This window comes from Carassius auratus, chromosome 38 (assembly GCF_003368295.1).
Source record: "Carassius auratus strain Wakin chromosome 38, ASM336829v1, whole genome shotgun sequence".
NCBI classification, from domain to species: Eukaryota; Metazoa; Chordata; class Actinopteri; order Cypriniformes; family Cyprinidae; genus Carassius; species Carassius auratus.
Window position 1 is genome coordinate 3,697,473 of NC_039280.1, and position 27,429 is coordinate 3,724,901.

Below are 27,429 nucleotides of genomic sequence, written 5' to 3' on the forward strand. Positions count from 1 at the left end.
GAGACACTTTTTTTTTTTTTTTAGAAAGGTGCTTTTTGCTTCACGTCTTTTGGACTAAAGCAGTGCATCACCCACTGACTGCAAGGATAAAGCTTGACAGATCAAATACCATTTTTAATAAAACTCCGACTGGATTAATCTGAAAGAAGAAAGTCATATAGACCTAGGATGCCTCGGGGGTGAGTAAAATGCACCCTTATTTTCATTTTTGGGTGAACTTATCCTTTAAGATATTTTTGCTGAAATCCGAGAGCTCTCTGTCCCTCTGTAGACAGCAAGGGTCCTACCTCAATCAAGGCACAGAAGTGTAGTAAGGACTTCATTAAAAAGGTCCATGTTACAGTACATCAATGGTTCAACTGTAATTTTACGAAGCTACGAAAATACTTTTTGTCTACAATGAAAAAAAAAATTATAAAACGACTTTATTGAATGATTTCTTCTCTTTGGGGCAGTCCTCTGCACTTATGATCATAGGTCATGGTAGGACCAAAGATGAATGAAGGTCTTGATGGTGAATAATTAATGACAGAATTTTCATTTTTGAGTGATCTATCCCTTTAACTGCTGAAATATACGACAGTTTGTGAACAGGTTTCAAACAATTAAACATTTAAATTTGTTTTTATTTTTTGTATTTTCCATCTTTAAAGTTTTAGTAATTTTGTTGGGGTTTTTATTTTTATTCTTTTATTTATTTATTTTTAACTAGCTTTTACGTCTATATGATTTTTTTTTTACAATCTTATTTCAGTTTTAGTTAAATTTTAGTACATCAAGTAAAACGAAAATTTGAAAAACATTTTTGGCAACTAGCTGAAAAAGTTTTTTTTCCACTAATGTTTATTTTATGTAAAGTGACAAAACTATTTTTTTTTAAGGTTTTAAATTTACTTTCAGTGAATTATAATAACCCTGATTCAGGGGTTGAGGCCATTAGCCTATTAGCTGAAAAGCCTGTGTTGTTGCATCTATAGCATACTATTAAAAAAATGTTTTTCGATTTGAGACACATTTGGCTATGTTCAGATTAGCAGAACATATGCAAATATAGTTTTATGCCAGGATTCCACTAGCATGCAACATGATGAGGTGATTTGTGAAAACATGTTGCATTAATGTGCAATAAATTAGTATTCAATTCTGGGAGGCGGGCAGCCACTTTCTTGCTTTCTCTCTTTGCAGATGAGTTAGTATAATTTTTACGATTTTAATTCGTCAGATATTGTTTGTGATTGATACCGTTGCTTAGATCCTAACATCTTCAGCTGGACGAGGAGGAAGAGTGAAGAACAGCGCGACGTGACCCACCTCTTTCAATTCTGTCCTTTTCTCTCTGACTCTCACTAGCTGTCCTATTGTATTTGCCAAATGTGGCGGGCCTGTAAGACAGCCATAAAAACAATGTAAATCTGGCCGGGACAGGCGATGGGGAAGCGCGTGAAAGACTGTATAGTCCATCTTTTATTTCACACCCCTAAACCTGTGGCCTGTCCCCTCCTTTTCCCGCTTCCCTCTCATTGCGATCCAAACTGTCACCTTTTATGGGAGTGTGTGATGGCTTCACTGTGTATGAGTGAGCGAGAGAATCTGGGCTAAAGAAAGAAAAGCCGTGATCGAAGGCCCCATTCACCGCTTTCTTTAACAGCCTTATTAGCTGGCTCGTTCGGAGTGAATGGGAACGTTTCTTTTATGAGGAAGGGGGGAAAAAAAGCAGGAGGCTCGGGCAGCCTGGTGGAGAGGAGAGAGGAAAAGCAAGAGGGAAAGGCATATTCGCCACAGTTCCCTCCTCCTCTCCTAATCCCGCTCTCCTCCGCGGCTCTTTAGCTTTCTCCTTCGGATCGGTGAAAGGGCCTGTCCAATGGAGAAGACAGTTTGGAAGGGGAGTGTGGAGCGCGGCAGGGGGGCCTCTCAGTCTCTGACATTTAGGGGTCATTGATTAGGGAGCCTCCCTGTGTGAGTGCTGGGACAGAGAAGGCTCCACGGGGGAGCTGCGTGAGGGAGTCTATCAGGCACAGCTAGTAATGCTGGGAAAATGACAGGCTCCGTATGCAACAGCGTGGATGATATGTAGTGCAGTTTACACAGAGATTAAAGGAAATTACAAATCTGTCATTATTTACTCAGCCTCGTGTCTTTCCAAACCTTTTATAACCTTTACACAGCTCTTTTGCATACGAAAGGGAAGTTTATAGTTCCCATTTCTTTTAAGATTAAAAAATGCTATATACAATTGATTGATCGTTTTGTATTAGAAAGATTGACAATTTTCTGCTCTTTTGAAGCTCTGAAATCTGAGATTTACCATAAATCCATGAACAAAATATATTTAATCTTTAAACCATGACATTGCTTAAAACAAGACAAAATTATGATCTGACCATGTCAGTTTTTGATAATATGGTATATTCAAAAAAAAAAAAAAAAAAAAACATAATTATTTATTTGTATTAATTTATTTTAAGAGTTTCAGATTTAGACTTTTTTAAAACCTGATTTAGTTTTTCAAAACTAAACACTGGTCAAAAGTTTAGAATAATTAATATTTTTATTTTATGTTTTTGAATGAAGTCTCTTATGCTCATCAAGGCTGCATTTATTATTTTTTTAAATACACAAATACAATAATATTGTGAAATATTATTACAGTTAAAAATAACTTTTATATTTTTATATTTTTTCAAATTTAATTTATTCTTGTGAAACAAAGCTGTATTTCCAGCATCATTACTCCAGTCTTCAGTGTCACATGATCCTTCAGAAACCATTTTAATATGCTGTTTATATTTCAAATAATATTCCAAAATGTTTTACTGTGTATGTGATCAAACAAATGCAGTCTTGGTTAGAATTCTTAAAAAAAAAAATCTGAATTATTTCAAACCTTTGACCATTTTTGACTAAATTTTTAATATCTGTTTTGTTAGATATGTTAGCAGTGGATGATCTTAAATAGTCCAGTGCAGTAAAAACTGTTTGTTTGTGAAAATATCCATATTAATTTCTCAACCTGTTATTGCATTAAAAAAAATTCAACATGTACTGAATGAATCTTTAAAATTTCACAATGCAATTTCTTAACCTTTACAGAATGTTTTAAAATTTCAAATCCATGGAATGGAAAGTGTCACGACCCAAGTATGTGTGCAATTTAAAAGGCCCTGGGGGTCTCTGGGGCCCCCAAAGGGTTAATGATCCGACAGATCCGCCACTAGGTGGCGCTGTTGCAACTAATGAATGGCATTCTGCAGCACTGGGGCTCGTGCAGGGGTGGAGGGAGACCCCCAGTTCCGGACAAACTTTGCAGGATTGCGCAGAACTGCTCGAGTCGCTCGCTCCAGCTCTGAGATCTGTGATTGGAGGAAAACGACCGAGTCCAAAAACTATCAGCCAGGAAACGTCTCGGGTTTCAGGGGGGAGTGACATTTCTTCAGGGGGTTGGAAGGAGAGAGAAAAAATCTGTGTAAACCTGACAAAGCGTCTGAGAACAGCCAGTATCCTCAGAGACTGCGCTCATGTCACTGGATGTGTATTTTGGGATGGATGTTTTATTCGCTGTTTGTTGCAATGTCTCATCTCGTGTAGCTGAAGGCTGCTGCGCGTCTGCACGAGCCGTTTGGTGAATGATCAGCTACTTTACGGACGAAAAAAAGTTTCTGGGACGCGTATTTTTTTTTTTTTCGTTTTCTGGAAGGATTTACCCAAACACGCACGGATGCTATCGGTGGCTCGCTATTGGTATGCGATCCTGTCGTTAGTGCCCTGTTGGATTTGGGAATAGGGAATAGTTTTGGTCGCATTCCTGACTGGATTCGGCCCATGAGCTCTCTGTTTATATGCGGATCCTGAACTTCACCATCAGCTCCTTCTCTGTAAGTTACTTGTGTCTCTGTTTATATGTTAAGCGGAGGTTTCGTCTTTCATGAAAATGCAACTTTTTCTTCATTGTTGCACCTTTACGCGTGTTTCGTTACATTTTATAATACGCAAATGTATCTTAATTGCTAAATATGGTTATATATTACTTTAAATGGGCACAAATTTGGATATTCCAGATATATCCACTATATCTAAAGTCCACTGAAAATGTCATAACTTTTATCTTTTATGATCAGCGATGGCCATGTCAGATTCTTTGGTCAAGGTTATTTAGCTAAATATTTTCACTTAGTTTATTTAAACGTATGCACACTTTCTTGCTTGCTTTTTAATGTTTTATAAAGAAAGATAAAGACAGCTTGTAAAGTGTAAAATTATGAATGTTTGCTTATTATGAAACATCAGATTGCAAGCCAACGCCAATGTAATATGTGATTTTAAAAAATCATAAAAGTAGACGTTCATAAAAACGTTATATTAACGTTCTTTGTTGTTGTTTTGAAGTATTGAATAAAGTCAAAAACAAGTCAAAATGGTTAAATCACCACTTATATTTGTAGTTCCTCCTCAAGCGTCCTCCTTGATTTTCAAAAAGTATGATTTTAATGCATTAAACATTTTTAGAACATTGAAATCTTTTCAAATTCAAATCTGGATTCAGAATAAAAAAGCAACCACTTTTGTGTGTGTGTGTTTTTCTGGAACAGTCTGGCCTACCTGTTGTTTCCTTTTCTTTTTTTTAATCTCCTTTTTTAAGTGTCGTTTAATCATTGTAGTGGCAATTAAAGTATAATCAGGCTTCTTGCCCTCAAATCTATGGACACAATTAAAGATCTTATAAAAATGAAACGGACTGACATGAGTTTGCGTTAGAAAATTGACTTGGCCATTATTAATAATTGGGTTTTGGATTTCATTAGTTAATAGCCTGTTAGTGATAAACTCACAAAGTATAAGCTCTATATTATTTGGAAATTCAACAAATAATTAACTTTAATCATAATGTAGATGCTAATTAGATTTGAACAATTGATAAAATCTGTGCATTCACAAAGTGATCTAGTTAGACTTCAGTAATAAAATCATGGTAAATTCATTAGGTTAATAAAGAACGCCCATTAGGTTCAAATAACAATTCAAATGTAATCAAAACACAGTACAGCTGATTCTAGGGGAACATCGGTGTTTTCCTTTGCATCGGCACTCCATGCTTTCTGTGTATTCTGTTTTGAATATGAATAGGACGCTGATTAACGCCTTCAGATTGCTTGTACACGCATGACGAGCCGCAGACAGCGGTCTATTAAAACAACGCTTTGCCGAGAAAAGTTCTCTAGAGGTGACGTCATGTATTGCGTTGGGAAATCTTTTTCAAAATCCTGCAACAAACCCGGGAAGCACTGACGGTGGATTGCTCCCTGTTTCTATCCAGCATGAGCAGAAATGCGTCTTGCAATCTGCATCAACGTTAGTAATCAAACCTGTTACCCATGATTATAAAAGATAATAAAGAGAATATGTTTATGAGAATATTACAGAGCTCTTGTCCGAGGTCGTGTTAGGGGATCAAAATCCTGCATTGCTCACCTCTCACGGTAAAAAAAAACTAAAAAAAAAAAAAAACTCTGCAGAGGAAGGAACCCCACCAGCTGTCAGTCATGTTATTAATGCACGCGCACGATCACAGAACAGATCAGTACCGCATTCACGCGCCAGATCTCCAGAGAGTAACTGACCGATTCCCGCGGTTTCCATTTCTTTTTCAGTGGTCTTGTTTTGAATGTGCAAATGAATTCTAAACTGCCATTAAAGTTGTTCCTTTTAGAATAAGAATGGAATGCAACTCATGTGATAGAAGTGAAGTGATCGTTAGAAAAATAAATAGATCAATGTATATCTTAATGCGTGAGATAAAGGTGTTTACACATTGTCTACATGTATTTAAACGAATACATGGGAGCAAAAATAGATTGTTTGCTAGATGAATTAGCACCCTGATGAAATAAACAGTGTTTAATAGTGATGTTGGAAAATGGTCTTCTACATTAGTGGCCTGTCAGTTCTGTAGAAAGTTGCAGGTAGCTCTCGGTGCTTGCTTTGTCTGATTAGTGTGTAGGTGTCAGATAGTAGGTAGGTCTAAAGCATCAGAGCTTTGGTATGTCTGTGGCAAGGCTCGTTTAACAGCATTTTGACACGTGGGCCTTTAGCTTCTATCAGTCTCTTTCATAACTAGGCCCACGCATGTGTAGGGCATGCTATGGTGTGTTAGCCAGAGTGTTTTATAGATTGTGTATGGCAAAAATACTTTTTTCCTAATTGTTTCTTCTCTTGTTTTTGTTTTGGGACCCCTGCCCCATCACTGTCCTCTCTGCTGTCCTCTTCAGCCCAAGTGATTGGTGGGAATTCCAGTGAGTGACCGACCTTACAGCCTGCAGTTCATGGTTGGGTGGAGCCCCTCAGATGGGATCCGTGTCCAGGGGGAGGCCGAGGAGGGGGGGATGGGGAGACACGCCCACTGTTGACGGGATGTCCACCTGGGGGTGGCTTCTGGGTGCGCTCCTGCTTTTGACCCTGGCAACAGTGTCCGTGGCAAGGCCGTCGTCAAAGATTGCTGAAAAAGTGGAGACTGCGAGTCAACGTGAAGGTAAGGAATAAGAACGATGGAACATCATTCAAGGAACATTCCTAGTTTTTTTAAGCAGAATCTTGTTAGGAATTCTCGATACTTCAGCGGTGACAAGAAAACAGATGCTTCTTTACTGCTTAATCGCTATAAAAACAACCTTCTTCTCCTACGCAGCTGCACCTATGTGTGAAAATATTTGGTTTTTATTGGGGGAAGTCTTGGGGAAAATAAGGAATTTGGGTGAAACAAAACATTGCCACACGGAATTTCTCGTGGTATAGGTAGGATTCCTCATGGCTTCATACATCATTAGTTAGGGCAGATTTATGGGATTAAGCTTTTCATAAACGGTTGTGTTCAGCCCTTCAAGACAGCCAGGAAAGTTCTGAGGAGGTGCTGGTTTGCAATGATGTGTGGTTTGGAGGTTTTATGAGTTTCTGTATGCAAACCCTGGGAAGTACTACTTTTGCATGGAGCACATCTTTGAAACTCTGATAATTATGTGGCGAAAGCGGTTTGAGCCTATATCAGGCATCTTTGAACTGAGAACCCTGAGGTTTCATAATGTATGGAATTATTTTTGTTATGCTATATACTCACAGCAGCTCGTTTCAAAAGAGTCGCTTTTAGGATTTCTGTGGTTCCACTCGTAACGTCTCTTTTCCTTTCTCCCCCCATATTTTCTCTCTCTCCATCTGTCTGAGTTTAATGTTGTTCAGAGTTGAGGACCACACACATACCTGCTTGCTTGGCATGCAGATGCAAACCAACCCATATTAGTTTGTTTGGGAAAAAATAAAACTTATATGCTTTCAGATCTGAATTAAAATGAAACAAGAGATTCTCCGCTCCCTTCTTTTTGGAGGTTTCTTAACTTCCTGTTAAAGGGATGTGGTTTGTCATCGTCTTCATTCCTAACTCAAGTAAAAACACTCATTTTATTTGCTTCTTTGGCACTTTCTGAAGGGTTGAATTCCCAGTGGCGTGTCCTGGCCCAGTTTTGCCACATTCTACCATTAGTAGTTGCGATTATTGATGTGATTTTTCCATTTCGTTTGGGGCAGCAAATGAATAACTGTTGCGTTGGATAAGTCTGCTTTTGTTCCTCTGGCTTTAATCACTATGTTAATTAAAGGGTTGTCAAACACAATCACCGGAAGCAGCCGTCCCATCCCACCCCCAACCAACACTGTCCAGATGCCCTTTGACCTCAGGGTTAAAGGAGGTCCTTAGTAGGGTTAAAGTGAAAGTTCAACCTAAAGTAAAATTCTGACATTACTTAACCTCATGTTGTTCAAAACCTGCTTGACTTTCCTTTCTACTTCGAATTTAAAGCAAGATGTTTTGAAGAATTTCTGCTCTTGCCAAACAGCTTTTAAGGTCATTTTTCAACAATAAAGGATTAAAATGTTCACCGTATTTCTAAGTCTTTTGATAAAGATTTGTTAGAAATGCAAGTTGTTATTCACTGAAAATTGGAGTAGACTTTTATATGTTGCCTTTTATTCTTCCTTTGTGTGGGAAAGAAATTTACACTTGTTTAGAATGACAAAAGGTTGAGTAAATGAAAGTTTTCTTTAAGAGTAAAGCCTAGCTTAACGTCTCAAATACAAAAGATGTTCTATTGCGCAATATCGCGTTGCATTGTTCTACTGGTTACCTTTTGCCCAAAGTCAGAGGCTTCGTTTTTCATCTTCTAATGCTAAGTGATGTATGTTGTAGAACTTGGTAAGACGATTTGCACTTTTCTCTCCTATCATATGATGCAAGATTACGAGAGGTCATGTGACGGAGGATTAAGTGGCTGAAGTGGTGTCATGTGATGCGGAAAGGCTGGGAGGTTTTGGTGTTTCTTGTATCTTGTGTTACAGACGCAACTCAAGTAGTTGAATGGTTGTGCTAAACATGTTTACTTTTTGTTCCAATGAACACTATATGTATCAGTTTAACTAAAAAACTTGCCATTAAACGCCCACCCCTGGAGGGAAACTACAACAGCCCCCACCTGATGCATGCAAAGCCCACCAAGGGCTCGGTTGTGTTTCTGGGAGGGGTAATTGTTTAAGATAGCATATCAGTTTAGAATTCCTACAGAGTTTTAACGTGAGCTGGTTTTTCTGTGAGAGTTATGTGATATAAATGTTCCATTACCTTCCTGACTCGGTAACGTTGCTTAAACTTTTTGGAAAAGGCATCTCTGTAGACGTGATAAAGGCTGGGAGAGCGGTCGAAATCTTCTCAGAGGTTGGAAAACAACACATTGTGAAAGTGTGGGAAAGCAAACTTGGATCAAATGTAATCTGACAGGGCTTAGAGCACAATAGAGTTGAAGATCTTCGCCCTTTATTCTCTCATTCCCTGCCGCTCCATAAGGTTTATGGTTGGAACCAGAGGTATGGCCAGGTTGACCCAGTGGTGGAAAATGTGGAATCGGATAAGCTTGTTCGGATCATTATTATTAGCATTGTGTGATTTATTTATTATCGTTGGAGTGGTTCTGCTGGTGTTTTAGTGTGTGTGTGTGCCTTGTTGGTTTGGACAGAATTAGACACAGTCAAACGGAGCTTTGATGATGTTTAAAACATTGGCTGGAGATCCAAGCGAATCTCTCTCTGTCTTTCCTGCCATCGCTATTTTTTTCCGGAATCGGAGTTGTCCCCAATTCTTTGCTCTTTGCCTTTTTAGCCCGAAGGTTTTCTTCTCACAACCCTGACGTTCCTGTTCATGACAGTGACAATACCCAAAGCATAAACAGCAGAACTGTGAGAGATGCTCAGCCTCTCGATAAGCGTGACCACCTGCATGCAGTCGGGGGTTTCCTGGGCCAATCATTCCCTGTTTATACCAAACGTCCTAAATCATGATAGTAAGTCCCTGTAATAAAAGTGTCAGCTCACACCCTTGGTTTATTGTGTTTTGAATAAAGCCTCACTCTCCCACTAAACAAACTAAAAGTGTTTTTTTGTTTCTCCTGAAAATGTTTATGTTGCAGCTGGCTGTTGTCAATCTTTGCACTGTTTTTGTTTGTGTATGTGTGCTGTATATGCTGTATATTAGGAAACACAAATGGTTTTGATGGGTAATTGTTGGAATTCTTCAATTGTGAGCACATTATTAGTTGTTTGCATGAGTATTTTGGATGCTTGCTAGGTGGTTTCAAGACATAAAGGGTAACTTTTAAGTTTTTCCCACCCAATTTTAATCACTTAATTTACTTAGAAACTAACTAGCGCACATCTCCCCAAGCAGCCGCATGAGTCATGCCTGTAGCACTAATGGCACAGAGCAGGCTACGTGCAAAATTTTAAATTTAGCAATTTGCTCCATTCCCCCTCTAAACTCCTGTGTTTATATGTGACTCCACAGGTTTTGGAGGGAAAGTTGGCCAATGAGATTTGCCCGGATGCTTGTGTTGCCGTGGGCGCCCCTGAGAGGCCTGCGTATTTGGCTGGGCATGCCATTGTCATGACAATAAAGCTTGCAGAATTACAATTTGAAAGGCAATTGTGATTAGGAAAGAAAAGGAGCGGCTACGGAAGAGTGTTGGGATTTAACTGGAGTAGAAAATGGGAAGGGTGAGAAAATAAGGAAGGAGGGGAACGTGATAAGAGAACAGGGCAACTTGAGTTGGGCGGCTGGTTTGTCTGCTGAACCCCTCTGATCTAATTATCAGTGCTTGCTAAAGTATGCATCACTGTGTTTAAACCAACCCCTAACTCTAACTACTAAACTATGAAGTGTGACTCGTCCCACACTTTTGAGGGCAGGTGTGCTAATGCTTTTTAACATTGGAATTGTGTAAGGAAGACCTGAAGAATATCTAGGGTCCACAAAATCATCAAGACACACACCAAAAACACCATATCCACCATCTAAAATAGTTTTGCAATGGCATAACAATGAGCAAAAACCATTCTGACTAGTTTTTTGTCAGACTGAAGTGCTTTGTGTGATTTTAAGTAATCTTTTTGTCCATAAGATTAATGGAAGAAAATTAGAAAAAATGTTTATGTTTTAATTTAATTGTAAGACTTGCATCTAGTGCTGTTATTAAAATATATTTGGCATCAGCAGTGACTGCAATGAATGCATTTTCTAAATTGAAGTACTTTGTGTGATTTTAAATGATCATTCATCATTTGTTCATTCAGTGAATAATTTTGTCAATAAGATTTAATGGAAATAGATTTTATTTTTTGATGTTTTAATTTAAATGAAAGAATTATGCATTTTTATTAAATTATATTTGGCATCCATGTTAACTTTTTTCATGCGCAAAAATGAATTTTTAAATGACTCATGTTCTGTGATTAAAGTAATGTTTTAAAATTTGATTTATTAAAATTTTTAATTTTGCACTTTTATTTAATCACAATAGGCATCAATGAAGACTTTTGCATAAGCAAAAAAAAAAAAAAAACCAAAAAGCAAAAATGCCTATTTTTAACCTGAAAGTGATTTCAGGTATTTTCAAGATTATGCATTTTTATTCATTTAGATTTGGCATCAATTATGACGTGCATAAACAAAAACTCTTCTTAAGAATATGGAAAAAAGTTTTTTTAGTTAGATTAATTTTATTTAATATTTCAAATTTTTATTAAACTACATTTTGTTTTTACAAATATACTAGTAACTTTATGAACACTTGGGGGTTTGCATCTCCCTGGTTGGGAAATCCTGAACAAGTGGAAATGGAGTTTATATGTCTGTTATGAGAGAGCCATTTCATCATTGTCTCGTCGCAGACACATCTCATCCGACTGACCCGAGCACTCAGTGAAGCGCTCAGCGGTCTTGATTCTGTGTCGCCAAGCGGCTGGAGACAGAAGGATGATAGTGTGAGAACTGGTCAGACTGGATCCTGTCACAGTTTGGTCGAGAGCCTAATTATCTGTTCTAGCGGAGGCGCAAATGAGACTTGGTGGATCAGACGTGAAGTGCGAGACAGTCCGTATCTGTCACTCCTGACGTCCTGTTTGATAATAACCGCCACTCACATAGCCTTCCCATCAAAACACAGGAGAACAGAGACCGTCACACCTCGAGAAATGGAGTTTGAGGGTTTTTTCACTGCATGTGTTTCATATATTATTCCAGTTTAAGCACATGAGGAAAAGACTATGTTTATTGTTGCAGAGTAGGATGCTGCTCTGACCTTTCCCAAGAAGAAAAATGTGGAATTTGCAGGATGTCAACAGGTTGTGGATTTGTGGAGGGTGGTTGGTGTCTTGTGGACGGCGGGGGGCCGGTTGGCAGGGTGAGAGGTGAAAGGTCAAAGAGCAAATCAGAGGAGCAGGAGGTGGTGTTGATAGTAAAGAACAGATGTACTGGACCTGAAGAGCAAAGAGAATGAAAGCGTTTCAAAAGTTTAAAGATGGTTGAGCTTGCATCAATTCCTCACAAAATTGATCGGAAAAACTGGAAGAATTTTTTTATTTTCTTCAGAGCACTGCTGGTGAAACGTAGATAAAAAAATAAATAAAATAAGTTAACATTTAAAATACAAGAAGTTACTCTAAATACAGTTGTCTTCCAAATGCATACAAACCATAATAAAACCATAATAATTTGGATTTTTTAGTTGGAGAGCTCTTCTGTCTCCCTTTTTCTGCATTTTTTGCATGGCTCTTTCTGCTTTCAGCATGCACAGCTTAGTCTTTTGCACTGCTTACTTCGGTTCCCCTTAGCATTGTATCTGTTCGCTATTTATATACTGAAAGTTTAGTGGGACTCGATCGTCCACTGGTCATGCTACAGAGTTTCTAAAGTGTGTATGTACAAAAAACCGATCCACATGTATTGGCTTTCTAACAGGACTTGAGTGGGAGCAGACCTCGTTTTTCTTTAATGGTACAACAGAGGGAAATGCACAACCAATTACAGTTAAATAACAGTTGGACAAACAGAGGCCTCCGGAAGAGCAAGGCAATGAATGCCGGTCCCATCAATCAACAGTAGAGTTCGTTCTAAGGCCGCACCGTCGCGAAAGGCATAAAGGAAAAGGTAATTGCTTCCGGAGTAGCGAAAAAAGAACAATACGGGAACTAAACGTGTGTAGGGCAACGTGCCTGGGGAGAGAGCTAGACCTTCAAGCACACTCCAAACCCCTCGAGGACTGAACGCAAGTCATATGACTTTCCCTTCCTGTGGTGTGTAGTTCAATCTTCCAAACACATTCACAAAAGAACAAGAATGTGCAGAAAGATAGGTGTGTTACTACGAGAACGGTTGGGAGTGTCTCTGCGCTGCTGATTATTTCTGACAAGTCTGATCATGTTTTTCCATACCTCTCGCTTTCAAAGTTTATTTCATTTTGTATGCTTAGAAAGCTGATAAGTCTGTCTTAATTCATAGTTTCCACTTAGATGCAGTAGGTTATTGTTAGTACTGTAGAACCATGGGATCTTCTACAGTGTCCTTAAACTTCATGCATGTGCATTTTGCGTTCACTTTTTGTTGTCACAGAAGGGGATACTGGCCAAATTACTGAACAATTAGTCTGGGGTTTTGCTGAACGTGTTTGTGGTTTTGGCTGCATTTCTGTGGTCTGGGTTTAATCATCCAGCTATGTTAATTGCCCAGAAATCTAATATCTGTGCTGGTGTTGCTCAGACTGTATCATACAGATTGTACAGTTACCATCTGTATTAGCAAGTGTTGATGGCTTTTTTCTGAAGGCAATTTCGACCTCATTTGAGTCATTGTGTATCAGCATCAAGGCACCCATGTGGTTTCTATGCAGTGCTGTGTTATTCGTTGTTTATCACTCTACCCGTGAGATTAAGTGAATTAAATGGATAGAATAACTTGAATTCCTCTCTCTTTCCTTCTCATTCTGACCTGATTGGGGCGTTTGATTTCTGTTCATCTTGGCTTTGCTCTCAGTGCAATCTCAGGTGAATTGAAATGGATATAGTTGGTATGTTTTGCTTCACATAACTAGAAGTCAGCTGATATGGGTTTATAATATACCAAAAAAAAGTATAAGTATATCCATATCTAAACAATGTTTTCAACATGATTTTATAGAATATTATGTAAAATGAACTAAATATTTGTAGATATTTGTACTGACACTACAGGGAAAGCATTAGTGATGTGCACTCCTGCATTTGACACTGTTTTTTCCCGCCCTTTATGCTCATGCCACCGTATTTCAATCTGTAATCAAGCCTTTGATTTTTCTGTTTTAGTGTGCCTCACTTTGGCACCTTCTTAGCATTCTTTCACCTGACAGTTGGCATTCCTTATGAGTGTTTGGCTAGCCAATATAGTCATGTAGAGCATGATTAAAGTTAATGGAATAAACCGGCAATAACAGGCTTAATTCTAATGCGTGAGGTCGAGGTTGAAATGACATGGAAAGGAAAACCGAAGGCTCTGTTTATGAAATGAACAAATATTAAGCTCTATTTCTCGTCTGGCACCTCTTTCATGTCCGTGCACTGCTAACGCCACACTTTTTTTTCCACTGGTACAGCTGCATGCTTCCAGAAATGCTCTGTATACACAATTCACAGCTAATGGGAAGCTCTGAGGTGTCTGTATTTGGGATTTTTTGACTTTTGGGTGAACTGTTCATTTAATTGAAGCCTCTTCTTCACTCTAGTCACTTTAGGGATGTCATTTTGGTGCAGTGTTCTTCATCTTACACTCTTTCTCTTTCTCTGTGCACCCTGTCATCCCTTTCCTCCTGCCCTCCTCTCTTTCCCCCTTTGCTCTGCAGAGCCTCCAACCAAAAACCAAAACTCTAAGCCCACCCTGTGCTCGGTGCACCCGGGTGAACTGCTCAAGCTCAACTGCCCGCTGCCCGAGGCGGCCGCCATCGTCTGGACCAAAGACGGCTCCTCACTGGGCCCTGACAACCGCACGCTCATAGATCAAGAGTGGTTACAGATCCGCGACGCCACCCCTAAGGACTCGGGCCTGTATGCGTGCAGTGCCGCGGGCTCCCGGGCCAGCGACACACTTTGCTTCATCGTAAACGTTACAGGTGAGACACTTGTCTACCACAGGTGGCGCCATCTACTGAATGAGACTACGAATTTGATATCGTAGATGAGTCTTCGCACGCCGCATCTGCCTGAGCTGAATGGTTCTGTTTGTCTGTTTTCATTGCATTTTTACAGTTTGCAATGCAGTGGAAGATGTAGTCTTTAAAATTACTTTGCATGCAGCATTCGGATTTACGTCCTGAGTTTGACACTTGTTTGTATTGTTTTTATAGCATTCGTTGGCTCTGTAAATTGAGTATTAAGATTAGTTTAGTTGATATTTCTCATTGTATCTTATGTCTTACACTTTTTTCATTGTGTTATACAGACATCTTGTCTGATTTAACACGTCACGGTAAAATATCTTTTTGACAGTTTTCTAGCTAGTATTCATAGTTGCTCTGTGTTATTATGACACAATCCTATCTCACAGTAACATTAAATGACACATTACGGTTATTTTTGCTACATATTATATTTTGAAATATACATTTATTTATTAAAAATATTCACATTTCTATATATACATTTTATATATATTTGTATATTTTTTAATACATTAATTTTTTTTTTCCGAAAAATACTTGTATATATGCACACACATAAACATATATTTTGAATTAGTTTATTAATTTCTAAATTAATTATATAAATATATTTATCAATAAATATTTTATTCAATCAGTCAAACTAATACAGTAATTATTATATTCTTCGTCTCCTTTATTTTTCTTTGAATTTGCATGGACACAATGATTATTCATAACAAATGAATGACAAATTATGGCTAAAACAGGTTCACATTTTTAAGAATTGAGTTAGAAAAATAAAGAAAGTAATATTATTTTTTTGTACTCCAAAACTTCTGACTGGATGAGCAGTGTTCAGCAATGTTAATATGTCAAAAAGAGCAAATAGTTGATTAGTGATGGACGTGGGTGACAGGCAGAAGAAACAAAGCTTGGTTACAGTATTCCCGGTACTCTCTGCAGATGCCATTTCATCCGGTGATGATGAGGACGACACGGAGCGATCGGAAGATGTCGGGGTGGACGGCGAGCAAATGCGTGAGTATCGGGACCGGGGGCCGAACACCAGTTGTCACAGAGAACCATGTGAAATGCACTTGTCTTTCCGATGTTGAATTTAGATGCAACACGGTTGGCATACTGTTTTTATATTAGCACAGGTATTGATTTTTTTGCTATGTTTGTTGCTGACAGGACAATCCTGCAGTGGAGTCTGATGTTAACTATATCACAAAGCAATTCCAGCACAGACACATTCCCAGAATTCCAGGCGTTCTCTTTCCTTCTTCGTTGTGCTCTCCACTTCTCCAGTCCATAAGAGGCCTGTCTGTAAATTACCTGCTAAGAGATGTGTTTTGAATTGGGCTTTTCTATGAGAATGGTAAACGGGAAAGACCTGAGGTTCATTAAAAATCTTGTTAATATTTTAGTTAGTATTTTTGTAGGCAAACCCCTAAAGTTAACTGGTTCTCTTGACATAAAGCCAAGGACATTTTCCATTGGCTTCTAGATTACTGCAGAAAATAATCTGTGTGACCGACAAAAGTTAATGATTTTTTCCCATCATGATAATCTTCACAAATGAACACAACTTAAACTACAAAAAGTAAAAAAAAAAAAGCTAAAACTACTTTATAAACAAACTACACCAGACGCACATCTTTATCGTCCCCATCACTACACTTCCAACAACTCTTTAAGTCCTTAAAAATCTACTGGTTGGAAAGTTAGAATAGTTTGGAAGAGCCTGATTATAAACACAACAAAGCTGTAAAAGCGACTAGTGAGTTCACGAGTTCAACATAATGATTTTTAATGTATCCAACAACTTCCATACGTCACATTCTGAAGTCACCTATTCATCTTTTTCAAGATGTATAAAAGCTTTAAAAAATCACAAATGGGGTATTACCAATGTATTTTATCTTGTAAAATAAAACAGGACAATATCTTGAGCTTGTATTAACCACAGACCTTATTTCAGGCCAAAAACCCATTGACTTTGGGAAGATCAAAAATGCCAAGCTTCAGGATTCACTCTTTCAGTAATATATGTATTTATTTATTTGGTTAACCCAAATCGCTTTACATTTTCGAGAACTTTGTGTGAAAATGAAGCCGTGACAGGTGAGGAAAGGATATTGACTGCATTTCCTCTGTTGAAACGAGCCCCATACCCACCAGAATCTGTTTTCAGTTGTGCAAAACTGAATATTAAAGAGAGTTGCTGGAAAGAGGGGTGGAGCGAGGTCTTCCAGATAATGGGCTCTGGTTTTGATCGGCACCAACACTTTTCTGTGTATGCTTTGGAGGTCTAGCCTTTGGCCGCATACGAGTGGAGCTGAGGCGGGTGTGGGGGGATTGGGGTTGGGATGGAGGGGCGTTTAGCATTGTGCCTGGGGTGGTTTCGGGCTCGGTGGGTTGGATTTGTGCCCAGCTGAACCACTCAGAACTCTTTGATATTTCTGTGTAAAGGGGCCTCAACAACAGCAGCCTCAAAAACACCAATTTTTCCCTCTCTCACGAGAAAGTTTCCTTTATTTGTGAGATGTTTTCCCTTTGAATGAGATGTGCTGGAGAAGACAACACTGGGATTGTTTAAAGTCTAAAGGTCTGGTTTGCATGTTTTTTCTTTCTCTGTGTAATTTGATGGAATTGGCTGCTGGGGTGTCTCAGTGTTTCTGTTTACTGATAGATTTGTGCAGATACCGGTGGTATTTGTTGATCGTCCCGGAGTTTTTGAATAAAAACGTCAATAAAGGTTCAATGGTCAGTCCATCTGGAGGTCACCTGTTTTAGGGTTTCCCAGGACATCCGACCCTACTGCCCCAATGTCTGAGGGTCATTCCCATCTTTGTTTTCTCAATGAAAACCTGAACCGTTTACAAAGTTAAAAGGAGTCGGGCTTACAGACATGTAGTCTGCTGTCCGCCAGGGCACTGAGGTCAAAGAGAACGACCGTTACGAAAGAATTCCCACGAGGTGAGATGAAAAAGTTGGGTGGTGGGGAAAGAAAACAGACGGACAGATAGATGTTGAAGAAAAGGGTTGAGTTGAAAACCAATTATCATGCCTTCACGCTGAGGGGAAGATGTCTGTTTACACGTCTGATATCAAGTTGTTTGCAACCTTCCGGTTAGCATGTCTGTCGCACAAAAGAGATTGGATGTGATGGTCCAGTTCCTTCTTGGCAAGCCGCTGTGCTTTTGGACCGACTTGTTTTATTCTTCTTTTCTCTTGTGTGTTTTCCGAGCAAATGGGAATATGTTTTTATTTAAGCCACTCACTGTGAGTTTCAGGGTTCCATTAAGCAGATGGGCGGTGCAGTCATGCAGTGCTGCGAGTGTGAATAACTGCTTCGATTTGCATCTGTGGTCATGCCTTCCTGTTTCCCCTTGCTGAGATTCAGACGGGCTCCTGCTTTCTCTCTCTTGGCAATGATGCATTTCTTTTGGGATATTGGGGTTGAATTAAAATGGACTTCGGATTGATTTGCTATATCTGTCAGTGAATCAGTGTCCTTTTTCATTTTTTATGTGCTGTATTCGGTGTTCATTTTAGTTTGAATGTTTTTTAATTTTAATGTATGGAGTCCCGCACATGGTATGCAGGACAAAAATAGTAGGCTAAATCATGTACGATTTATAAATTGTGCACATGATTTACTAATTAATTTCCTTGATTTGCTAAGTCATGCAAATGATTTGTAAATCAAGAGAACAAATTTGTAAATTGTGCACACAATTTAGCAAATTAAGGGAACAAAAAAGTAAGTGTGCAAATTTTAGTACATAGAGGGAATTAATTTGTAAATTGTGTGCACAATTTATTTATTTTTTCTTGCATGTCATGTGAAGGGCTCATTTCTTTTTTCAATTTTTGTAATTTTAGTACTTCAACTTATTTTATTTCACTTACTTGCCATGTTTTTTTTCAAGCCTTTTTGTAATTTTGAGTTTTTTTTGTCCACTTATTAAATGCATTTTTTAATTGAATGCTATTTCAATTTCAAATAGTTTACAACAACAAGACCGCCTTCACTGCACAATAAATAAATACATTTCTTTCAAAAACTGCTGATTGATTTAGCAGTCGCTCAAGGTCATATTGCAATTTTGATTATGAAATGATTTTTTATATGACTAATACTGATCTTTTGAACTAAAAATCATGTTGAGTGATTCATCATCGGTGTTTTGTACAATCCAAAATGATTCATCTACTGTACAATCCAAAAGCTACTGTTTCTGGCTTTGATGCTAAGTTTTTCCATAAACATAGATATAGAAAACACACTATAAATGTCAGGGGCTGATCTATGAAAAGCTGAAAGCAGATAAGAGAGGAGGCGTAGATAAAAAATAAATCTCCAGTTTGCATGGAGGTTTTATGTGATTCATATCAAAGCTGCATGTAATCTTAAAGGCTTCGACACATCAAAGAAATACATAAATAGTGCACTGCAACATATTGATATTTGGATGATGCAAATGTTTGTCATTTCTTCTTCTTTCCTGCAGTGGTGCCATATTGGACCTCGCCGGATAAGATGGAGAAGAAGCTGCACGCCGTCCCCGCGGCCAACACTGTGAAGTTTCGGTGCGCGGCGGCAGGAAATCCTAAGCCTGAAATGCGCTGGCTAAAAAACGGAAAACCCTTCAAACAGGATGATCGCATGGGCGGTTACAAGGTAAGAGATTTTCACTAGTGCTGAATGAGATATGCAACTCATCATGGTAAATTTATTAATGCTTAAAACTAAGCAAAATGGTTAGATTGAAGTATTTTCTTTATACATGCAGATTCACATGAGTCTGAATTGTAGGCATGAAACAGCTGACGAAGCACTGACTCTTGGTTAAAGTGTAATAGACGTGCGAGGCGATTGGCCGATGCACCCCGATCAGTGTCTGTTTGCACTTCCCTCTCTGAAAACCCAGCTGATGCACACAGAAGGTCACTAATGACTGAGCTGCTCACGCTCGATTGAGTCAGTGTCTGACTACAGGACCAAGAACTGCTTCATTTGATAATCCAGACTCAAATCACCATTTATTATGAAGAACCTTAATTGATCAGATGAAACTCATGACAACTAACAACTGGTTTATTAATGATAAAATGTCATTTAATTTGAATTCTGATTGTAATAATAACAATAATAAAAGTTAAAATATATGCTTTTTAAACATAAAAAAGATAAAGATGTTATTTTAGCTTCATTGAGGTACTTTTATAGATATGTTTTTTAATTGGATAATTTTTTTCTGCTTTCATGTAAATTTTTCTTAAAGTTTTAGTAATTGTTGCATTTTTATCATTTTATTAGTTTTAGCTTTTAAATGTATCTATATAGTTTTATATCTATGTTTTATATTTTAATGAAAGCGTATTTTTCCGATTTGAGTTTTAGTTCAGCCTAACTATAGTATTGCATTGTAGAATATACTATACAAATTTTCATGAAAAAATCTAATTTAGTCAGAATAAGCCCAAAATGTTTAATAAAATAAGCGAGATTATGGTTTATTGATAGCATTCCTCAGGTGGATGAAACCCTTATTTTGCTGTCATTTAAAGGGTCTCAGAAAGCCGAGGGTTGTGGACTGAAAGTCTCCATGGAAGAGACACTGGATTTCGTGGCCTGCAGTCACGAGAGCTGCATTCCTGGGGTGGGGGTGGGAGCTCGCTCGTCTGTCGGCACAGCAATATTACTTTTCCCATGGTGCTCTTGCTCGAAAAACCCTCGAATTCTAGGCCAATTTCTCTCTCTCTAGTTTGTTCGGTCAGTGCTGCTGTCAGATTCGCCCCTCATTTTGTAAGACGTCACACACAGGTGTGAAATTGAGGATAATAGACGCTTGACTAAACCTGGAGTTTCATTTGAGATGAGTAACAAAACCAACCACCTGTATTTGGCTATGTTAACTGGGCACATTGCGTAAACAAGTGACTAAACTTATCTGAATGTGTTCTGTTGTGTTTATTTGTCCCGCTCAGCTCCGACTCCAGCACTGGACTCTAATCATGGAGAGCGTGGTCCCCTCTGATAAAGGAAACTACACCTGCGTGGTGGAGAACGCTTACGGATCCATCAATCACACCTACACGCTGGATGTAGTAGGTGAGTCCTGTTTACATGTGTTTAGATACTTGTCTGCTTTGGACACTGGTGAACAGTGCACAAAAGACGGCTGTGGGTAGCTTTTGAGCAACAGCAGAGCAAATAAAGTGTGAGTGTGTATTAAAAAAAAGAAGAAAGAAAATTATGTAATTATTTACATATTAATAGATCTATATGTTGGCATGGCTGATAAAACAGATGACATTTTGTTGTTGTGAGAATATGTGTGTGTTTGTGTGTGTATATATTTAAAATAGCTGTTCTATTTGAATATATTTTCAAATATAATTTATTTCTGTGATGCGCTGGTGAATTTTCAGCATCATTACAGTCTTTAGTGTCACATGATCTTCAGAAATCAGTATAATATGCTGTTTTTCTACTTAAGAAAGATTTTTGAAAGCAGTTGTGCTTATATGTCCTTTCATATTTTTGTGGAATATTTGTTTTCTTAGACAAATAGAAAGTTTTAAAAAGCATTTATCTGAAAGAGGAAACTTTAAAATGACTTTACTCTCACTTTTAAACAATTGAATGCATCCTTACTATACTAAAATATAAACAAATCATTGCCAGTCATTAAAAAATAATATTGATTGACCTCTTATTTTTTCTTCCATAAGAAGTGTGAGCTATATTTCAAGTCTTCTAAAGCCATACATGGTGTTATTGTATGTATTGTGCATGTGTCTATGCTATAATGCAGCTTTAAAATACTTGGAAAGATTCATTTTCAACTGCACAAGAACATGCACACACGTAGAAAACGCAGACACACCAGGCTTACACACATATATGTTACACGCTCCCTATTTAGGGCCCCTGTTCTGGGTTAAGTAAAAGCAGTCTTTCAGAGGGTCTCTGTTTTTCTTTTCTGTTTTATTGCATGGCCTTAAAGCCCTTTTGTGTCTGGCTCAGTCTAATACTCTCATCACAGAGAAAGCAGGAGAGAAAAGAGGCAGAGGAAGGCATAATGCTGCTGTTTTTCACTTTAATGTCAGACGAACCTACCTGGGAAGTCTGTGAAAATGAGAAGATGAGAAAAAGAAGGTCAGGGGAGAGAATAGGAGTCTCGCTGACCCTTCAAACAGGTCAATGAAAGTTGCGCCAGACTTAACTGGCCTGCATTTCTGAGCTGGACAAAGTACAAAGCGCTGACACTTAAAAGAGCCAGAAAGACTCTAATTATCGCTGTTTATTGTGGATGTCGGCCAGATTCCAGAAACTTCTGCTGTAGCTCTCTTCCAACAATAGCCTCTTCTACCAATTTGTGCACACGTTATATACATATTTAAGCTCAGGACGCATGGTCACCATCCACTACCACTGGCACTAGAGTTTGGAGATAAATCACAATAATTCAATTTAAGTTTTTACTCATCTTGATTTTTATTACTTCATGCATTTACCTCATTTTACCTTAATCTTGTTCATGTGTAAATAATATGAAGTAGCTCTCTGCACTGAATGCCATATAAACAAATCTTCTGCATAATAAACCATGCATATAGCAATATCTCTAGTGATCGACTTTTCAAACCACCCAGACCAAGTTGGCAAGATTAACTTATTTCATCTCCACCCTGATTTCTCTCTCAACCAATCCTGTGCCACAGCCCAAGCAACCCCTCCCTGACTGTTTTTGCTCCACGTATGCTAAGTCAGCAAGTTATCTAGAGTTCAACAATCCTGCTTCAGGATGCCAGATCAGCTTGGAAATGTCTGGCTAATGATGTAATTGATCGATTGTGATTTGGTGGAGAATGCGGGAGAGCGACTGGCACTTGGCTTAACTTGAGGTTGACTCAACAGGTTTTTAGAGGAGAATCTGACCTTCAACCTAGTTTCAGTTTGGTTTTTGGAAAGGTTTTTTGGTAAGGGTAGTGGCTAACAAACTTGAGGAAGCAATATTGTGACAATATTGACTGACACAATTTAGTTGGGTTTGTTTTTTAGTGATTCTGATTCTGTTTGAAAGTTTTAGATTCCAATAAGGTATAGATAATAAAGCAAAAACAACTAGACTTACTAATATAGATTTCAAACATTATTTAAAACAATTAAACACTCAGTAACAACATAAGAGCAAATAAACTAATTACACACAAATAAATGCACAAATAAATACAACTGAAGAGGTACAGAAGTAGAAATCAAATTTAAAATAACACAATTTATTTAGAATGAAATACAGATTTAGCCCTATTGAAGTTATAAAAGTTATTAAGTCGAGATCAGTGAGTTTTTGGTAAACAATAATGGCACAAACAACTGCAGGAATATTACGCTGCTGTCACTTTAAGACCTAATGCACAAATCCAATATAATTCTAAACATGAATTTTCAGTTTAAATGTTGTTTGCATTCACATTCACATTCACATTTGCATTCAGTGACATTTTAACGTAATTCTATAAGACGTCTTAAATATGGCAAAAATCATAATCACAATTATTTTGGTCAATATTATAATCAGTATTAAGTAACTAGCTTATTAGTAACAAATAAACAAAGGGAAAAAAATGTCCTCAAATTTATTGAAAACAATTAAACTGTCTGTAATAAAAAAGACAAATTCAGTAGAATAAAAAAATTAAATGAAACAGACTGTGCTTTAATGTTTTTTTACGCAAGTGTCAAGCAGCTAACAGCCTACTACAGAAATGAATAAACAACGGAAAGATCTTCACTGAAGGAATTAACCTTCTTTGTTTTTTATCAAAGCTACAAAAGTCCGTCACTCAAGAGCAGTGTGTGATTTTGAATTAGTTTTTTTGTCGTTTGATTAATATTAAGCACATAGTTGCTCCAGGAATATTAGCCTGCTGTCACTTTAAGAACCACACAGATCAGAATTTACTGTTACATGCATATTTAATTCTCAACTTAAAGACATTCTTTTATTACATGACCGACGAAGGTATACATGAATAATCACTAAACACACATAAAAAAAAATTTGTGTGTGTATTTTACCATTTAGGCGCACACCTTGAGCCTGTGATGTCCGTGTTCTGCTCCGTTATCTTCCTGAGAAGCAGCGCAGGTTCTCTTTCACGCTTTTAAAAACATTAATAAATATAATATACTTCAATAAATCAAGCACGTCCCATTTTGCACTTCACGTTACATAATTTTATGCTTAGCACATGAAACCCGACTTTTATGGAGGAATGAAAGTGCAGCACTGGAGAGGGGGCAGAATGGGGCGCAATAATCGTTTTATCGCGATTATTGTATTTTCATAATCCTTGGAGGAAAAAAATTGAAATTGAAACAGTTTTTCGATTAATTGCACAGCCCTATGATTCTGTGTATTCATCTAAGCAAAATACGATGCGAAAGAAAGTAAGCAAGTGCCAGATTTAGTTTCCTTTTCCATATTCTGGTGCTTAAATAGTTCAAAATCGCAATGAAATGCACACACATGAATTGGAAAGCTGAATTGTAATTGCTTGTCTTATCAAATCTCCCGAGTCTTAGAAATTTGTAACCAGTTCTCGATAGCCAACCCTAAACACAATCAGTTTAAAATACTTTGCTAGCATCTCCAAAGGAAGACTTTCTTCCAGCCTTGGATATACTTGTACGGTTTAGATCTTTGTGTCAGCAAAGTTGGTCTCTCCACTTTTTTGTTTCTCATCTGTTCTTCTTCATCTGTCTGTCTTTTCTTTTCACTGCCCATCTGTTGGGCATCCTTTATCCTCTGCATCCCTTGACCCCAACCCCTCTTTCTTTTGCTCTCCGTTTCTGCTTTGCACAATTGTTTTGAGCTTTTCTTGTGTCCCCTCTTGTGCCCCTCAATCCTAAATCCACTTACTTCTCGCACAAACCTTCCCTGCATGTCTGTGAAGGGTTGACCTCTCCACATCTGTGTGTCTGTGTATTTCGGGGTAACCAGGAGACGTGTCATAATTACAGGGCAAAGGTAATGTTGTGTTGTGAAGACAATGAGGTGTGTGTTTGTAATGTGGTTTCGTCTGTTTAGTTTGTGTTATTTTTTTTCCCTTTTTCTTTGGAAAACGTGATGCAGTAGTTCTAACTGCCAAAGCAGGGTTATTAAAGTTAACTTTGACCACTTATTTTTACCTTACTTGCTCAACGACTCACAAAGGATTCGTTTAACGATTCATTTTTTTCAAACCCCTCCTTTGCGTGTCGATAATCTATAGTGATTGGTCCGATCGGTCTCATTTTCATTTCATCATGTCTGTAATGCCTGATAAAGCAGCACTACCGGGGAAACCATTATTTTACTGCTCAAAAAGCGGCACATAGTGGCAAAAGAAATAAAAAAAATTAACTATTAAAAATAATTATACTAAACTAACACTAAAAATTGTATGTCCTTATAAACAGTCAGTTTTTTCAAATAATAGGAAACTTAGCTGCTCACAAACTTGAAATGAAATGAAGGTTTCTGATACGCCAACGCTGCAGGAACTGCCGCTGAGATACGGTGGACACTGTACATCTGTCTTATTTTGCCTTTCTTCATCTGTTTGTTCAGTTCTTATCAGCAGAGATAGCACAACAGCCTCTGTTTAGTGAAGTCTTAACAGCAGCCTAATAGGACGGTAGATGAAGTGATCTGAACACTGTATGTACGCATATAGTTTCACTATCTTACCATGCAGATTGGGCTAGGTTCCACAAATATTTTTTTTAAGCATTCAACATTGATAGTAAGAAGAAATGAGCAGCGAATCAACATATTAGAATGATTTCTGAAGGATCATGTATCAATGTACTGGAGTAATGATGCTGAAAATTCAGCTTTGCATCACTGAAATAAATTGCATTTTAAAATATAAACAGTTATTTTAAATAGCAGTAATTTTGCGCATATAAATGCAGCCTTGGTGAAGATAAAACTTCACTCAGAAAGACCTTACAGAGTGAAACAGTTGTGTCCTTGGTAAATCCTAATATAATGATGCTCATTCTTCTTCCTGTCTGTCAGAACGCTCTCCTCACCGGCCCATTCTTCAGGCAGGCCTTCCAGCCAACGTCACTGTGCAAGTCGGAGAAGACGCTAAGTTCATCTGCAAAGTTTACAGTGACGCTCAACCTCACATCCAGTGGCTGCAGCACATTATGAAGAACGGCAGCCGTTACGGTCCTGATGGACTCCCCTACGTCCGGGTGTTGAAGGTAGGCTCGGTTTACATTTTCCTATTTTTTCCCCATGTATTTATCCTTATACTATTTTGGTGGAACTTTAATGTTTTGATGCAGCTGATTTCGAAGGAATGAGAAGATGCAAAAACACTTCATTCTTTCAGGAGATATTCTCATAGATCTTATTCCATGTAATGGGTGGTGCTCCCTTCTTTTCTTCTAAAGAGTAAGTGAGATTATAACAGGTTCCCATATGTGTGTTTTTGTCCCTCGTTGCGGCGCCCCCTAGCGTTCGGGCATAAACAGCTCGGACGTGGAAGTGCTTGTGCTCACCAACGTCACGGAAGAGGACTCTGGTGAATACACTTGCCAAGTGTCCAATTATATCGGTCAGGTCAGCCAGTCCGGTTGGCTCACTGTCCTACCAGGTAAAAACGAGACAGAGACGCCGATCCCCCCCCGGCGTCCCCTTCCACTCTCTGGTGTTTAGGGTTGTGGGGATCCTGGGATTTTCGCTGAGCCGTTGTGGTGTGGTTTGGTGTTTTTCTTATTTTTTGGGTGGATCTTTTCTGGTGCCCAATCAGCCATGGAAACAAGCCTTTGGTCTGTCATTGCCGCTGCCTTCCTGTTTTGCTCTGTCTCAAGTTTCCCTCCTACTTTGATTTATCGCTTTTCTTCAGTATCTTGGCGAAAAGGCAGCGGCTTGTTTTCCATGTTTCTTCACTTGTGTTCACCTAGTGGCTTCACCTGTGTTGGGTACAGAGTCTTCATTTAGATCTACATTTATTTTACGATTTTATCCTGTCCTTCCTATTTGACGATCCTTTTCTCTCCTGAAGTGGAACATCTACCATCTGTGTAATGCGTAGATGGGAAGTACAACATTGAAAGTCTCCTTTTCTCTTCTTGGTATTATGGGTCTGATTTGTTTCTTTTCTTTTCTTCTCTACCTCCCATCTTCCTCTTCTCCTGCGTTTCCTGCTTTGTTTCTCTCAGACGGCAGGTGTGAACACTACGGATAAAGAGATCGAGGTGCTCCACCTGCCTAATGTAACTTTCGAGGATGCGGGCGAGTATACGTGCTTGGCGGGTAACTCTATTGGGATCTCCTATCACACTGCTTGGTTGACGGTGCTTCCAGGTATACACTCGTCCTCTACTGCTTTATGTCAAAGCCACGTTGGTTGATATCGCACCATTGGTCTTTGAGAGGGAACAAGAGGCACTTGGGACGGTGCTCAACAGTGCTTGTTTTAGTAGCATTGTACTAGATGTGATATTATACATTGATAGATTGGTAACAAAGAAAAAAATGTCTGCACATTAAAATTACAGATCTAAAAAAATATTTATAAATGTATTAATAATAGATTTTTTTTTAATTACATGCTATTTTTATATTTCAGTTTTCTGTTTAATTTTATTAATTTGAGTGTGTTTTGTCATTTTCTTTATATAAATATAATAAAATTACAAATTTAAATTAAAAAAAAAAAAAAAAAAAAAAAACCTGCACCCAAGTGTCTCCGAATCCCTAATATTTTTCTTCTTCAACTAACATTTTAATGGTTGCATGTTTGGAAAGATGTGTGTTTTGATGGAAAGGTAACAATTCTCACCTTCATGTTGTTTTAAAGTTTGACCGACTTTCCG

The 27,429-nt window shown here is 38.2% G+C and overlaps 1 protein-coding gene across 6 annotated transcripts in view; it reads left to right on the forward strand.

Moving 5' to 3' along the window:
* The first annotated feature begins 3,444 nt into the window (after positions 1-3,444).
* The window catches only part of LOC113056686 (fibroblast growth factor receptor 2-like), a 48,139-nt gene continuing 24,154 nt past the window's right edge, over positions 3,445-27,429 (forward strand). Inside the window, exons 1-8 of one of the 6 annotated variants that reach the window (XM_026223494.1) lie at positions 3,445-3,872; positions 6,264-6,523; positions 14,235-14,501; positions 15,495-15,569; positions 19,052-19,221; positions 20,532-20,655; positions 25,619-25,809; positions 26,066-26,204. In XM_026223494.1, the coding sequence (XP_026079279.1) occupies positions 6,340-6,523; positions 14,235-14,501; positions 15,495-15,569; positions 19,052-19,221; positions 20,532-20,655; positions 25,619-25,809; positions 26,066-26,204 (1,150 nt within the window). In that variant the 5' untranslated portion in view covers positions 3,445-3,872; positions 6,264-6,339. Of the gene's footprint in view, positions 3,873-6,263; positions 6,524-14,234; positions 14,502-15,494; positions 15,570-19,051; positions 19,222-20,531; positions 20,656-25,618; positions 25,810-26,065; positions 26,205-26,772; positions 26,918-27,429 lie in introns of all 6 variants that reach the window. The other 5 variants (XM_026223493.1, XM_026223492.1, XM_026223491.1 and 2 more) reach the window with 5 other exon arrangements.